At 50.7% G+C, this 15,377-nt stretch overlaps 1 protein-coding gene across 1 annotated transcript; it reads right to left on the bottom strand.

The window, feature by feature from the left end:
• Positions 1 to 10,210: 10,210 nt before the first annotated feature.
• Positions 10,211 to 11,158, bottom strand: LOC134810783 (exonuclease GOR-like; the record flags this gene model as incomplete). Its single annotated transcript, XM_063816822.1, has 1 exon — positions 10,211 to 11,158. A coding segment is annotated over exon 1 (948 nt), but the record flags the coding sequence as incomplete, so codon positions are not given.
• Between the last annotated feature and the right edge of the window lie 4,219 nt (positions 11,159 to 15,377).

The raw sequence follows: 15,377 nt of genomic DNA, 5'->3' as shown, positions 1-15,377 counted from the left end.
CCAACACTATGTTGAATAGGAGTGGTGAGAGAGGGCATCCCTGTCTTGTGGCAGTTTGCAAAGGGAATGCTTCCACTTTTTGCCCATTCAGTATGATATTGGCTGTGGGTTTGCCCTAAATAGCCCTTATTATTTTGGGAGATGTCCCATCAATACCTAATTTATTGAGAGTTGTTGGCATGAAGGGCTGTTGAATTTTGTCAAAGGCCTTTTCTGCATCTGTTGAGATAATCACGCAGTTTCTGTCTTTGGTTCTGATTATATGCTGGATTATGTTTATTGTTTTGCATATGATGGACAAGCCTTGCATGTCAGGGATGAAGCCCACTTCATCATGATGGATAAGCCCTTTGATGTGCTGCTGGATTCGTTTTTCCGGTATTTTAGGGAGGATTTTCCCATCGATGTTCCTCAGGGACATAGGCCTAAAATTCTCTTTTTGGGTTGTGTTTCTCTCAGGCTTTGGGATCAGGATGATGCCGGCCTCATGAAATGAGTGAGGGAGGATTCCCTCTTTTTCTGTTGATTGGAATAGTTTCAGAAGGCATGGTACCAGCTCCTCCTTGTCCTTCTGGTAGAATTCGGCTGTGAATCCGTCTGGTCCTGGAGTTTTATTGCTTGATAGGCTGTTAATTATTGCCTCAATTTCAGAGCCTGTTAGTGGTCTACTCAGGCATTCAACTTCTTCCTGGTTTACTCTGGGGAGGTTGTATGCGTCCAGGAATTTATCCATTTCTTCTAGGTTTTCTAGTTCATTAGCTTAGAGGTGCTGATAGTATTGTCTGATGGTAGTTTGTATTTCTGTGGGATCGGTGGTGATATCCCCTTTATCATTTTTTACTGCATCTGTTTGATTCTTCTTTCTTTTCTTGTTTCTTAGTCTTGCTAGTGCTCTATCAATTTTGTTGATCACTGCAAAAACCCGCTCCTGGATTCATTGATTTGTTGAAGGGTTTATTGTGTCTCTATCTCCACCAGTTCTGCTCGGATCTTAGTTATTTCTTGCCTTCTGCTAGTTTCTGAATGTGTTTGCTCTTGCTTCTCTCATTCTTTTAATGGTGATGTTAGGGTATGCATTTTTGATTTTTCCTGCTTTCTCTCGTGGGCAATTAGTGCTATAAATTTCCCTCTACACACTGCTTTAAATGTGACGCAGAGATTCTGGTATGTTGTGCCTTTGTTTTCATTGGTTTCAGAGAATATCTTTCTTTCTGCCTTCATTTCGTTATGTACCCAGTACTCATTCAGGAGCAGGTTGTCCGGTTTCCATGCAGTTGAGCGGTTTTGAGTGAGTTTCTTTATCCTGAGGTCTACTTTGATTGCAATGTGGTCTGAAAGACCGTTTGTAGTAATTTCTGTTATTTTACATTTACTGAGGAGTACCTTACTTCCAACTATGTGGTCAATGTGGAAATAAGTGTGATGTGGTGCTGAGAAGCATGTATATTCTGTCGATTTGGGGTGGAGCCTTCTGTAGATGTCTCCTAGGTCCGCTTGGTGCAGAGCTGATTTCAATTCCTGGATATCCTTTTTAGATTTCTGTCTCGTTGGTCTGTCTAATGTTTACAGAGGGCTGTTAAAGTTTCCCATTATTATGATGTGGGAGTCTAAGTCTCTTTTGATCACACTTTAAAGATCAAAAGGTAGAAGCGCAAAGACATTATCTGTGCAATATTAGAAACCTAGTAAGTGGTGGAATTTGGCCTTGAACCCAGATATCTAACTCCAGAGCCTAAGTGCTTCACCCACCTCACTGTGGTGCCTCTCGAGAAAAACAGGTAAGCACACATTCAGAAAGCTGGTGGGCCGGGGGGCTGGCCTTGTACTCAGAGGCCATGGAAGTCCCACGTGGGGTGGCTAGTGGTGTAAGGACAGAGGTCTCGGATGGGCAGAGGGATGTGGACAGGCGCGAGGGGGCGCGGCAGGGACTCGGGGGACTGGGAGTGGCGGCTCGGTGCTGCGGGAGGCGATTAGTGGAAGGACAGAGGTCTGGGAAGGGCAGAGGGATGGGGACAGGCCCGAGGGTCCGCGGCAGGGATTCCGGGGGACTGGGAGTGGCCGGTTGGGGTTACTCTTGGCTTTTTGCCCTCTCCTGCCGTCGACTGCTCCGGTTTCTTTGGCCTTGCGGCGAGGTGCACAGGGTGAGCTCTCGGGACTGATGGCGGTTGTGGAAGGGGCCTGGGGCCAAGGACAGGCCAGGGCGGCGGGAGAGGCGGACCGGTGGCGTGGCTGGATCTGGGCACGCTGTCGGACCTTCCACATCACCAGCTGCAGGCAGGCCTTTGCGTCCTCGCTGGAGTTGTGGCCGTCCTGGCTGTCCTGGATGATCTGTCCCAGGTAGTCGGCCGCGAGATTCCTGAGGGAACGCTTGTAGGGGAAACCCAGGTAGTGCGGGAAGAGCACGGCCGTGTCCAGCACGGTGCTGTGGATGAGCTTCAGGGCCAGCAGATCGCTCTCCAGGCTGTGCCCGATGAGGATGGTTTGGGCGCTGAAAAAGCTCAGCAGGATGGCTTGCACTTGGGGCAAGGTGATGCTCGTCTTGGCGACGTCGGCCTCGGTGACTCCGGAAAACCTGGTGTTGTAGTCCACGATCTCGTTGTCGGGCTTGACGAAGGTGTCGTACACCACTCGCATGTCGGCGTCCACCACGGTGACGCGGGTCAGCTCTAGGCCATGCGTGGTGTAGCACATCTCACAGTCCAAGGCGTAGATTCCTGGATAAGCGTCTCTGGACAACTCTTTCTTGAAGGTCTCCACGAAGCCATCGAGGCTGTCCTTGCGGCCGTCCCGCACGTGCTGCTTTGCCACCTGGCAGCCCACAGAGCCAGGAGCAGCTGCACAGCAGGTGTACTGGCTAACCCGGCCTCCAGCCACCTGGCTCCAGCGGACCCGCCCCCAGTGATAATAACACAACTGGTCGCGTACACAGCGGCCCGAGGAGGACACCAGGTACTCGGTGCCACAACGGCAGCAGACCCTGCAGGAGGAGTCGCCGGGCCCCTTCCCCTGGCCAGTGAAGAGGACGGCGCCTCCGGGCCGCTCGGGGTGCGGGAAGGGGTAGCCGTTCTCCTTGAGCTGGTCCTGGCTGAGCAGGAACTCCTGGAGGCGGCTGTACAGGGCGGCCCTGCTGAGGCCCGGCATGGAGCTGGGGGTCAGGCCCTTCAGTCTCTTGAGGGTGTTCAGGACCACGTTCAGGTACCTGTTCTTGTTGGGGCTGCAGTCGTAGGCCACCTTCTCCTCGTTCAGCGCCTTCTCCACGGCCTCCTGCTTGGAGGCGCAGAACTTGAGACACTCTTCGGTGAACAGTTGGAGATAGCCTCGGCGGAGGACGGTGGGGACTTGGCACCCAGACCTTCGGAGGATAATAGGTTTCTTCAAACTCGGTAGGGATGGACGACGGACGATTCGCTTAGAGCTGATGGTGGTGGTGGTCTTGCATGCCATCCCTGACCTGTTGCGCGTCTTCCCTGGCTGTCTGCCGACCTTGGAGCCACTGGAGCGTTGGCTGCTGCTGGCCACCCGGGTTCTCTTGGCATCTGTGCAACCTGTGACCAAGCAAGGGCTGGAAGACTGGGCGATCGTCTTCCTCTTCCTGGGGGCTGAGATGCGGACTCCCGAGGGCCTCTCTGTCAGCCTTGGGGCGGCTGGCAAGCAGCAGGCCGATCCCCTCTGCGCAGGGAAGTAGGACGCCTCCGTCACCATCTTGAGACACGCTGGGGGCACCGCCGGACCCCTGTTCTGGGGCTCCGCCTGGATGTCCACAAATGCGGAGGCCTGGTTGTGCATCTGGGGCACCCGGAGCCCGAAGCTCTGGGCAGGCTGATGAGAGGGCAGGGGGAATTCTGGAGCCTCGAGGGCCGCCTCCTCGGCCACCTTCTTACCTTCTGGGTATCCAGGTGGGAACCAGCAGGGAGCTGTGGCTCGCAACATCTTGCTGCCTTCGGGAGCACCGGCCTGGCTCTGCTCCTCTCCCAACTGGCGGCTTCAATGAGTGCCGCCCCCGCCACCCGTCGCCTTTATAGACGCACAGGGCAGAGTGGGTGGGACTTCTCCTTGATAGGTTGGTGCTTCCATCCAATCACACTGAGCCTCATCTTCCACCAGACTCCAGCTTGGGAATGCCTCAAGGGGTGCACTAATGGAATCAACTGGAACTCCTGGTTGCTAACCTTGGAGCTAGGTTGCTTTTCCTGAGTTAATTAACTGTCCCTGCAGGGCATTCCTATCATGGCTACTGGAATTGGGCCACCTAGGATTCATTTCAGCGTCAGGGAGTTTGGTCAACTTGCTTGGGCCCACACAGCACCCCATGGAGCCAGGACTGGGCCAGCAGTCTGCTGCATGCTGCAGGGCAGGATCTCTCTGGGGTTGCGTTTCCCTGCTCTGTGCACTCCTCCGCTGAGGGCAAATTGAGGACAGGAAGTGGACCGCACCCACTTCTCTCCCACGACTTGGGCAATGTTCAACACAGGGGTTCTTCAAAAGGTTCATAGAAAATGCACATGGTGAAGAAACTATGCATGGGTTTCCACTGGTTTGCACTCAAATGAACTTGTCCGAACTTCTTATAACCTTTCTGAACTAGATCTAGTTTGAGGCACTGAGAAGGATGAGACATCCACTGAAAAGGACTCCTATCAGAGCAACATGAATTCCACGAAAATTGCAGCAAGAGCAAACATCAAATTTCTGGTGAAGCTTGTGTGGAAGAATGAAGAAATCATTGATGTTTTAACAAAAGCTTCTAAGGACACTACCCCAAAGAAATGAACTCTTTACGAATGTATAGCTTGTTTCAAGAAGAGGTGAGAAGATGTGGGAGATGAATCCTGCAGTGGCTGTGAAAACCACTGTGCCCAGATCAGCTGCAGTTACGACGAGAGCTATCAGTGGAAATTTTAAACAGGAGGGATCACGATCCTGACGCATCCCTCTGACAAATTGTAACCGGAAGTTGGAACATGGCTTTACCAATATGACCTCGAATGCAAAGCATCATCAAAGCGACGGCTACCGAGAGGTGGCAGTGGTCCAGTCAAAGGAAAAGGAGGCCAGTCAGGAGCCAACATCATGGCATCAGTGTTTTGGGACACTCAAGGCATTTTGCTTGTTGACTTTCTGAAGGGCCAAACATCTGCTTATTAGGAGAGTGTTCCGAGAAGCTTAGAGAAAGCTTTGGTAGAAACATGCTGGGAAAGTCTCACTAGATCCCTGTTCACCACCTCAGTGCTCTGCTCATTCCTCTCATCAAACAAGGGCAATTTTGTCAGTTTCAATGGGCAGTCCTTAGGAATGCACCTTACGGGCTGCTTTCATGCCTTCTAAATTCTTTTTGTTTCCTAATTATAAAAAGTCATCTTGCTTGGAAAGATGAGAGAAAGTCTCCTTGCCATGCTTGGACAGATGAGAGATGAGATCCTCCTCTTCTCTCCCAGGACAGAATGGTCAGACTTGAGTTTGCTTTCTCCTCACTCTTCTCCTCCTTGAGGGAGGTGCTGTGCCGGACAGACCTGCTCCCGTGTCTAGACACGGGTAGACTCGTTGAAGATCCTCACAGGCAATCCTCCTTGGGGTCAAAGGGGAAGGATTTATTTCTTCAGGGCTCAGTAGTCCTCATCCTTACGCGCACCTTCACCAGCCCAGGGCGGGGTAGCGGAGGGTGAAAGGGCGTGGCTCACAGCCCGTTTCTTCCGCTCGGGCGTCTCCTGGGAGGAACCCTTGTCCAGTGAGCGGGTCTTCGTCTCCACCAAATTCCCTAGGGGGACACTTCTGGCAGCCCTTCTTGTTCAGCAGCTTACGGGGGTCAGGTGGACCTCTGCTAGTCACCAGCCTGAAGCCCTTACTCCATTTCAGCTATTTTTGCAGTTGCCTAGGTGACTTTTGAACCACATTACCCAGAACAGCCAACGGAGGAGGGGTGAGAAGAGTGGCCGTCTGGGTTTGCCGCATAGTGCTGCCTTAGAGGAGTGGTGCAGTCTTCGGTTGTGTGATACTTCACCTGGCTGATTTCTGGGAATGCCTCCACAAATTCGCTAAATTCAGTAGCTTTTGCCTTCCAAGATTCACCTGGTTGGTGTGTTGCACCCATTCATTAGTCATATACATTAGGTATATCTCTTAATGCTATCCCTCCCCCTCCCCACGCCCATGACAGGCCCCGGTGTGTGATGTTCCCCTTTCTGTGTCCAAGCGTTCTCATACTTCAATTCCCACCTATGAATGAGAACATGCGGTGTTTGCTTTTTTTGTCCTTGCTATGGTATGCTAAGAATGATGGTTTCCAGCTTCATCCGTGTCCATCCAAAGGGCATGAAATCATGCTTTTTCATGGCTGCATAGTATTCCATGGTGTATTTGTGCCACATTTTCTTAATCCAGTCTATCATTGATGGACATCTGGGTTGGTTCCAAGTCTTTGCTACTGTGAATGGTGCCGCAATAAACATACGTCTGCGTGTGTCCTTTTAGCAGCATGATTTCTAATCCTATGGGTATATATACCCAGTAATGGGATGGCTGGGTCAAAAGGTATTTCTATTTCGAGATCCTTGAGGATTCACCACACTATCTTCCACTACCGTTGAACTAGTTTACAGTCCCACCAACAGTGTAAAAGTGTTCCTATTTGTCCACTACCTCTCCAGCACCTGTTGTTTCCTGACGTTTTAATGATCGCTCTTCTACCTGGTGTGAGATGATATCTCATTGCGGATTTGATTTGCATTTCTCTGATGGCCAGTGTTGATGAGCATTTTTTCATGTGTCTGTTGGCTGCATAAATGTCTTCTTTTGAGAAGTGTCTCTTTATATCCTTCCCCCACTTGTTGATGGGCTTGTTTGGTTTCTCTTGTAACTCTGTTTGAGTTCTTAGTAGATTCTGGATATTAGCCCTTTGTCAGATGAGTAGATTGCAAAAATTTTCTCCCTTTCTGCAGGATGCCTGTTCACTCTCATGGGAGTTTCTTTAGCTATGCAGAACGTCTTTAGTGTAATTAGATGCTGTTTGTCAATGTTGGCTTTCGTTGCCATTGCTTTTGGCGTTTTAGACATGAGGTCCTTGCCCATGCCTGTGTCCTCAATGGTATTGGCTGGGTTTTCTCCTAGGGTTTGTATGGTTTAAGATCTAACATTTAAGTCTTTCTTCTGTCTTGAATTAATTTTTGTACAAGGTGTAAGGAAGGGATCCGATTTCAGCTTTCGACATATGGCTAGCCTGTTTTCCCAGCACCATTTTTAAAATAGGGAATCCTTTCCCCATTTCTTGTTTTTGTCAGGTTTGTCAAAGATCAGATGGTTGTAGATGTGTCGTATTATTTCTGAGGGCTCTATTCTGTTCCATTGGTCTACGGTAACCAAAACGGCAACCGATAGCATGCTCTTTGGTTACTGTAGCCTTCTACTGTAGCTTGAAGTCGGACAGCTTGATGCCTCCATCGTTGTTCTTTTGGCTTAGGAATATGTTGGCAGTGGGGGCCGTTTTGTGGTTCCATATGAGCTTTAAAGCAGATTTTTCCAGTTCTGTGAAGAAAGTCATTGGTAGTTTGATGGGGATGGCATTGAATCTATAATTTACCTTGGGCAGTATGGCCATTTTCACGATATTGATTCTTCCAATCCGTGATGGTGGAATATTCTTCCATTTGTTTGTCTCCTCTTTTAGTTCGTGGAGCAATGCTTGGTAGTTCTCCTGGAAGAGGTCCTTCACATCCCTTGTTAGTTGGATTCCTAGGCATTTTATTCTCTTTGAAGCAATTGTGAATGGGAGCTCACTCATGATTTGGCTGTCTGTTTGCCTGTTATTGGTGTATAAGAATGCTTGTGATTTTTGCACCTCGATTTTGTATCCTGAGACTTTGCTGAAGTTGCTTATCAGCTTAAGGAGATTTTGGGCTGAGACGATGGGGTTTTCTAAATATTCAATCATGTCATCTGCACACAGGGACAATTGGACTTCCTCTTTTCCTAATTGATTTCTCTTTATTTCTTTCTCCTGCCTGATTGCCCTGGGCAGAAGTTCCAACACTATGTTGAATAGGAGTGGTGAAAGAGGGCATCCCTGTCTTGTGGCAGTTTGCAAAGGGAATGCTTCCACTTTTTGCCCATTCAGTATGATATTGGCTGTGGGTTTGCCCTAAATAGCCCTCATTATTTTGGGAGATGTCCCATCAATACCTAATTTATTGAGAGTTGTTGGCATGAAGGGCTGTTGAATTTTGTCAAAGGCCTTTTCTGCATCTGTTGAGATAATCACGCAGTTTCTGTCTTTGGTTCTGATTATATGCTGGATTATGTTTATTGTTTTGCATATGATGGACAAGCCTTGCATGTCAGGGATGAAGCCCACTGCATCATGATGGATAAGCCCTTTGATGTGCTGCGGGATTCGTTTTTCCGGTATTTTAGGGAGGATTTTCCCATCGATGTTCCTCAGGGACATAGGCCTAAAATTCTCTTTTTGGGTTGCGTTTCTCTCAGGCTTTGGGATCAGGATGATGCCGGCCTCATGAAATGAGTGAGGGAGGATTCCCTCTTTTTCTGTTGATTGGAATAGTTTCAGAAGGCATGGTACCAGCTCCTCCTTGTCCTTCTGGTAGAATTCGGCTGTGAATCCGTCTGGTCCTGGAGTTTTATTGCTTGATAGGCTGTTAATTATTGCCTCAATTTCAGAGCCTGTTAGTGGTCTACTCAGGCATTCAACTTCCTCCTGGTTTACTCTGGGGAGGTTGTATGCGTCCAGGAATTTATCCATTTCTTCTAGGTTTTCTAGTTCATTAGCTTAGAGGTGCTGATAGTATTGTCTGATGGTAGTTTGTATTTCTGTGGGATCGGTGGTGATATCCCCTTTATCATTTTTTACTGCATCTGTTTGATTCTTCTTTCTTTTCTTCTTTCTTAGTCTTGCTAGTGCTCTATCAATTTTGTTGATCACTGCCAAAAACCCGCTCCTGGATTCATTGATTTGTTGAAGGGTTTATTGTGTCTCTATCTCCACCAGTTCTGCTCGGATCTTAGTTATTTCTTGCCTTCTGCTAGTTTTTGAATGTGTTTGCTCTTGCTTCTCTCATTCTTTTAATGGTGATGTTAGGGTATGCATTTTTGATTTTTCCTGCTTTCTCTCGTGGGCAATTAGTGCTATAAATTTCCCTCTACACACTGCTTTAAATGTGACCCAGAGATTCTGGTATGTTGTGCCTTTGTTTTCATTGGTTTCAGAGAATATCTTTCTTTCTGCCTTCATTTCCTTAAGTACCCAGTACTCATTCAGGAGCAGGTTGTCCGGTTTCCATGCAGTTGAGCGGTTTTGAGTGAGTTTCTTTATCCTGAGGTCTACTTTGATTGCAATGTGGTCTGAAAGACCGTTTGTAGTAATTTCTGTTATTTTACATTTACTGAGGAGTGCTTTCCTTCCAACTATGTGGTCAATGTGGAAATAAGTGTGATGTGGTGCTGAGAAGCATGTATATTCTGTCGATTTGTGGTGGAGCGTTCTGTAGATGTCTCCTAGGTCCGCTTGGTGCAGAGCTGAGTTCAATTCCTGGATATCCTTTTTAGATTTCTGTCTCGTTGGTCTGTCTAATGTTTACAGAGGGCTGTTAAAGTTTCCCATTATTATGATGTGGGAGTCTAAGTCTCTTTTGATCACACTTTAAAGATCAAAAGGTAGAAGCGCAAAGACATTATCTGTGCAATATTAGAAACCTAGTAAGTGGTGGAATTTGGCCTTGAACCCAGATATCTAACTCCAGAGCCTAAGTGCTTCACCCACCTCACTGTGGTGCCTCTCGAGAAAAACAGGTAAGCACACATTCAGAAAGCTGGTGGGCCGGGGGGCTGGCCTTGTACTCAGAGGCCATGGAAGTCCCACGTGGGGTGGCTAGTGGTGTAAGGACAGAGGTCTCGGATGGGCAGAGGGATGTGGACAGGCGCGAGGGGGCGCGGCAGGGACTCGGGGGACCGGGAGTGGCGGCTCGGTGCTGCGGGAGGCGATTAGTGGAAGGACAGAGGTCTGGGAAGGGCAGAGGGATGGGGACAGGCCCGAGGGTCCGCGGCAGGGATTCCAGGGGACTGGGAGTGGCCGGTTGGGGTTACTCTTGGCTTTTTGCCCTCTCCTGCCGTCGACTGCTCCGGTTTCTTTGGCCTTGCGGCGAGGTGGACAGGGTGAGCTCTCGGGACTGATGGCGGTTGTGGAAGGGGCCTGGGGCCAAGGACAGGCCAGGGCGGCGGGAGAGGCGGACCGGTGGCGTGGCTGGATCTGGGCGCGCTGTCGGACCTTCCACATCACCAGCTGCAGGCAGGCGTTTGCGTCCTCGCTGGAGTTGTGGCCGTCCTGGCTGTCCTGGATGATCTGTCCCAGGTAGTCGGCCGCGAGATTCCTGAGGGAACGCTTGTAGGGGAAACCCAGGTAGTGCGGGAAGAGCACGGCCGTGTCCAGCACGGTGCTGTGGATGAGCTTCAGGGCCAGCAGATCGCTCTCCAGGCTGTGCCCGATGAGGATGGTTTGGGCGCTGAAAAAGCTCAGCAGGATGGCTTGCACTTGGGGCAAGGTGATGCTCGTCTTGGCGACGTCGGCCTCGGTGACTCCGGAAAACCTGGTGTTGTAGTCCACGATCTCGTTGTCGGGCTTGACGAAGGTGTCGTACACCACTCGCATGTCGGCGTCCACCACGGTGACGCGGGTCAGCTCTAGGCCATGCGTGGTGTAGCACATCTCACAGTCCAAGGCGTAGATTCCTGGATAAGCGTCTCTGGACAACTCTTTCTTGAAGGTCTCCACGAAGCCATCGAGGCTGTCCTTGCGGCCGTCCCGCACGTGCTGCTTTGCCACCTGGCAGCCCACAGAGCCAGGAGCAGCTGCACAGCAGGTGTACTGGCTAACCCGGCCTCCAGCCACCTGGCTCGAGCGGACCCGCCCCCAGTGATAATAACACAACTGGTCGCGTACACAGCGGCCCGAGGAGGACACCAGGTACTCGGTGCCACAACGGCAGCAGACCCTGCAGGAGGAGTCGCCGGGCCCCTTCCCCTGGCCAGTGAAGAGGACGGCGCCTCCGGGCCGCTCGGGGTGCGGGAAGGGGTAGCCGTTCTCCTTGAGCTGGTCCTGGCTGAGCAGGAACTCCTGGAGGCGGCTGTACAGGGCGGCCCTGCTGAGGCCCGGCATGGAGCTGGGGGTCAGGCCCTTCAGTCTCTTGAGGGTGTTCAGGACCACGTTCAGGTACCTGTTCTTGTTGGGGCTGCAGTCGTAGGCCACCTTCTCCTCGTTCAGCGCCTTCTCCACGGCCTCCTGCTTGGAGGCGCAGAACTTGAGACACTCTTCGGTGAACAGTTGGAGATAGCCTCGGCGGAGGACGGTGGGGACTTGGCACCCAGACCTTCGGAGGATAATAGGTTTCTTCAAACTCGGTAGGGATGGACGACGGACGATTCGCTTAGAGCTGATGGTGGTGGTGGTCTTGCATGCCATCCCTGACCTGTTGCGCGTCTTCCCTGGCTGTCTGCCGACCTTGGAGCCACTGGAGCGTTGGCTGCTGCTGGCCACCCGGGTTCTCTTGGCATCTGTGCAACCTGTGACCAAGCAAGGGCTGGAAGACTGGGCGATCGTCTTCCTCTTCCTGGGGGCTGAGATGCGGACTCCCGAGGGCCTCTCTGTCAGCCTTGGGGCGGCTGGCAAGCAGCAGGCCGATCCCCTCTGCGCAGGGAAGTAGGACGCCTCCGTCACCATCTTGAGACACGCTGGGGGCACCGCCGGACCCCTGTTCTGGGGCTCCGCCTGGATGTCCACAAATGCGGAGGCCTGGTTGTGCATCTGGGGCACCCGGAGCCCGAAGCTCTGGGCAGGCTGATGAGAGGGCAGGGGGAATTCTGGAGCCTCGAGGGCCGCCTCCTCGGCCACCTTCTTAGCTTCTGGGTATCCAGGTGGGAACCACCAGGGAGCTGTGGCTCGCAACATCTTGCTGCCTTCGGGAGCACCGGCCTGGCTCTGCTCCGCTCCCAACTGGCGGCTTCTTGCCTCCAGGGCCGCCTCCTCGGCCACCTTCTTAGCTTCTGGGTATCCAGGTGGGAACCAGCAGGGAGCTGTGGCTCGCAACATCTTGCTGCCTTCGGGAGCACCGGCCTGGCTCTGCTCTGCTCCCAACTGGCGGCTTCTTGCCTCCAGGGCCGCCTCCTCGGCCACCTTCTTAGCTTCTGCATATCCAGGTGGGAACCAGCAGTGAGCTGTGGCTCGCAACATCTTGCTGCCTTCGGGAGCACCGGCCTGGCTCTGCTCCTCTCCCAACTGGCGGCTTCAATGAGTGCCGCGGCCGCCACCCGTCGCCTTTATAGACGCACAGGGCAGAGTGGGTGGGACTTCTCCTTGATAGGTTGGTGCTTCCATCCAATCACACTGAGCCTCATCTTCCACCAGACTCCAGCTTGGGAATGCCTCAAGGGGTGCACTAATGGAATCAACTGGAACTCCTGGTTGCTAACCTTGGAGCTAGGTTGCTTTTCCTGAGTTAATTAACTGTCCCTGCAGGGCATTCCTATCATGGCTACTGGAATTGGGCCACCTAGGATTCATTTCAGCGTCAGGGAGTTTGGTCAACTTGCTTGGGCCCACACAGCACCCCATGGAGCCAGGACTGGGCCAGCAGTCTGCTGCATGCTGCAGGGCAGGATCTCTCTGGGGTTGCGTTTCCCTGCTCTGTGCACTCCTCCGCTGAGGGCAAATTGAGGACAGGAAGTGGACCGCACCCACTTCTCTCCCACGACTTGGGCAATGTTCAACACAGGGGTTCTTCAAAAGGTTCATAGAAAATGCACATGGTGAAGAAACTATGCATGGGTTTCCACTGGTTTGCACTCAGATAAACTTGTCCGAACTTCTTATAACCTTTCTGAACTAGATCTAGTTTGAGGCACTGAGAAGGATGAGACATCCACTGAAAAGGACTCCTATCAGAGCAACATGAATTCCACGAAAATTGCAGCAAGAGCAAACATCAAATTTCTGGTGAAGCTTGGGTGGAAGAATGAAGAAATCATTGATGTTTTAACAAAAGCTTCTAAGGACACTACCCCAAAGAAATGAACTCTTTACGAATGTATAGCTTGTTTCAAGAAGAGGTGAGAAGATGTGGGAGATGAATCCTGCAGTGGCTGTGAAAACCACTGTGCCCAGATCAGCTGCAGTTACGACGAGAGCTATCAGTGGAAATTTTAAACAGGAGGGATCACGATCCTGACGCATCCCTCTGACAAATTGTAACCGGAAGTTGGAACATGGCTTTACCAATATGACCTCGAATGCAAAGCATCATCAAAGCGACGGCTACCGAGAGGTGGCAGTGGTCCAGTCAAAGGAAAAGGAGGCCAGTCAGGAGCCAACATCATGGCATCAGTGTTTTGGGACACTCAAGGCATTTTGCTTGTTGACTTTCTGAAGGGCCAAACATCTGCTTATTAGGAGAGTGTTCCGAGAAGCTTAGAGAAAGCTTTGGTAGAAACATGCTGGGAAAGTCTCACTAGATCCCTGTTCACCACCTCAGTGCTCTGCTCATTCCTCTCATCAAACAAGGGCAATTTTGTCAGTTTCAATGGGCAGTCCTTAGGAATGCACCTTACGGGCTGCTTTCATGCCTTCTAAATTCTTTTTGTTTCCTAATTATAAAAAGTCATCTTGCTTGGAAAGATGAGAGAAAGTCTCCTTGCCATGCTTGGACAGATGAGAGATGAGATCCTCCTCTTCTCTCCCAGGACAGAATGGTCAGACTTGAGTTTCCTTTCTCCTCACTCTTCTCCTCCTTGAGGGAGGTGCTGTGCCGGACAGACCTGCTCCCGTGTCTAGACACGGGTAGACTCGTTGAAGATCCTCACAGGCAATCCTCCTTGGGGTCAAAGGGGAAGGATTTATTTCTTCAGGGCTCAGTAGTCCTCATCCTTACGCGCACCTTCACCAGCCCAGGGCGGGGTAGCGGAGGGTGAAAGGGCGTGGCTCACAGCCCGTTTCTTCCGCTCGGGCGTCTCCTGGGAGGAACCCTTGTCCAGTGAGCGGGTCTTCGTCTCCACCAAATTCCCTAGGGGGACACTTCTGGCAGCCCTTCTTGTTCAGCAGCTTACGGGGGTCAGGTGGACCTCTGCTAGTCACCAGCCTGAAGCCCTTACTCCATTTCAGCTATTTTTGCAGTTGCCTAGGTGACTTTTGAACCACATTACCCAGAACAGCCAACGGAGGAGGGGTGAGAAGAGTGGCCGTCTGGGTTTGCCGCATAGTGCTGCCTTAGAGGAGTGGTGCAGTCTTCGGTTGTGTGATACTTCACCTGGCTGATTTCTGGGAATGCCTCCACAAATTCGCTAAATTCAGTAGCTTTTGCCTTCCAAGATTCACCTGGTTGGTGTGTTGTACCCATTCACTAGTCATTTACATTAGGTATATCTCTTAATGCTATCCCTCCCCCTCCCCACGCCCATGACAGGCCCCGGTGTGTGATGTTCCCCTTTCTGTGTCCAAGCGTTCTCATACTTCAATTCCCACCTATGAATGAGAACATGCGGTGTTTGGTTTTTTTGTCCTTGCGATAGTTTGCTAACAATGATGGTTTCCAGCTTCATCCGTGTCCCTCCAAAGGGCATGAACTCATGCTTTTTCATGGCTGCATAGTATTCCATGGTGTATTTGTGCCACATTTTCTTAATCCAGTCTATCATTGATGGACATCTGGGTTGGTTCCAAGTCTTTGCTACTGTGAATGGTGCCGCAATAAACATACGTCTGTGTGCGTCCTTTTAGCAGCATGATTTCTAATCCTATGGGTATATATACCCAGTAATGGGATGGCTGGGTCAAAAGGTATTTCTATTTCGAGATCCTTGAGGATTCACCACACTATCTTCCACTACCGTTGAACTAGTTTACAGTCCCACCAACAGTGTAAAAGTGTTCCTATTTGTCCACTACCTCTCCAGCACCTGTTGTTTCCTGACGTTTTAATGATCGCTCTTCTACCTGGTGTGAGATGATATCTCATTGCGGATTTGATTTGCATTTCTCTGATGGCCAGTGTTGATGAGCATTTTTTCATGTGTCTGTTGGCTGCATAAATGTCTTCTTTTGAGAAGTGTCTCTTTATATCCTTCCCCCACTTGTTGATGGGCTTGTTTGGTTTCTCTTGTAACTCTGTTTGAGTTCTTAGTAGATTCTGGATATTAGCCCTTTGTCAGATGAGTAGATTGCAAAAATTTTCTCCCTTTCTGCAGGATGCCTGTTCACTCTCATGGGAGTTTCTTTAGCTATGCAGAACGTCTTTAGTGTAATTAGATGCTGTTTGTCAATGTTGGCTTTCGTTGCCATTGCTTTTGGCGTTTTAGACATGAGGTCCTTGCCCATGCCTGTGTCCTCA

This window comes from Pan troglodytes, chromosome 7 (assembly GCF_028858775.2).
Source record: "Pan troglodytes isolate AG18354 chromosome 7, NHGRI_mPanTro3-v2.0_pri, whole genome shotgun sequence".
NCBI lineage: Eukaryota > Metazoa > Chordata > Mammalia > Primates > Hominidae > Pan > Pan troglodytes.
This window is presented reverse-complemented; position numbering and strand designations above follow the sequence as displayed.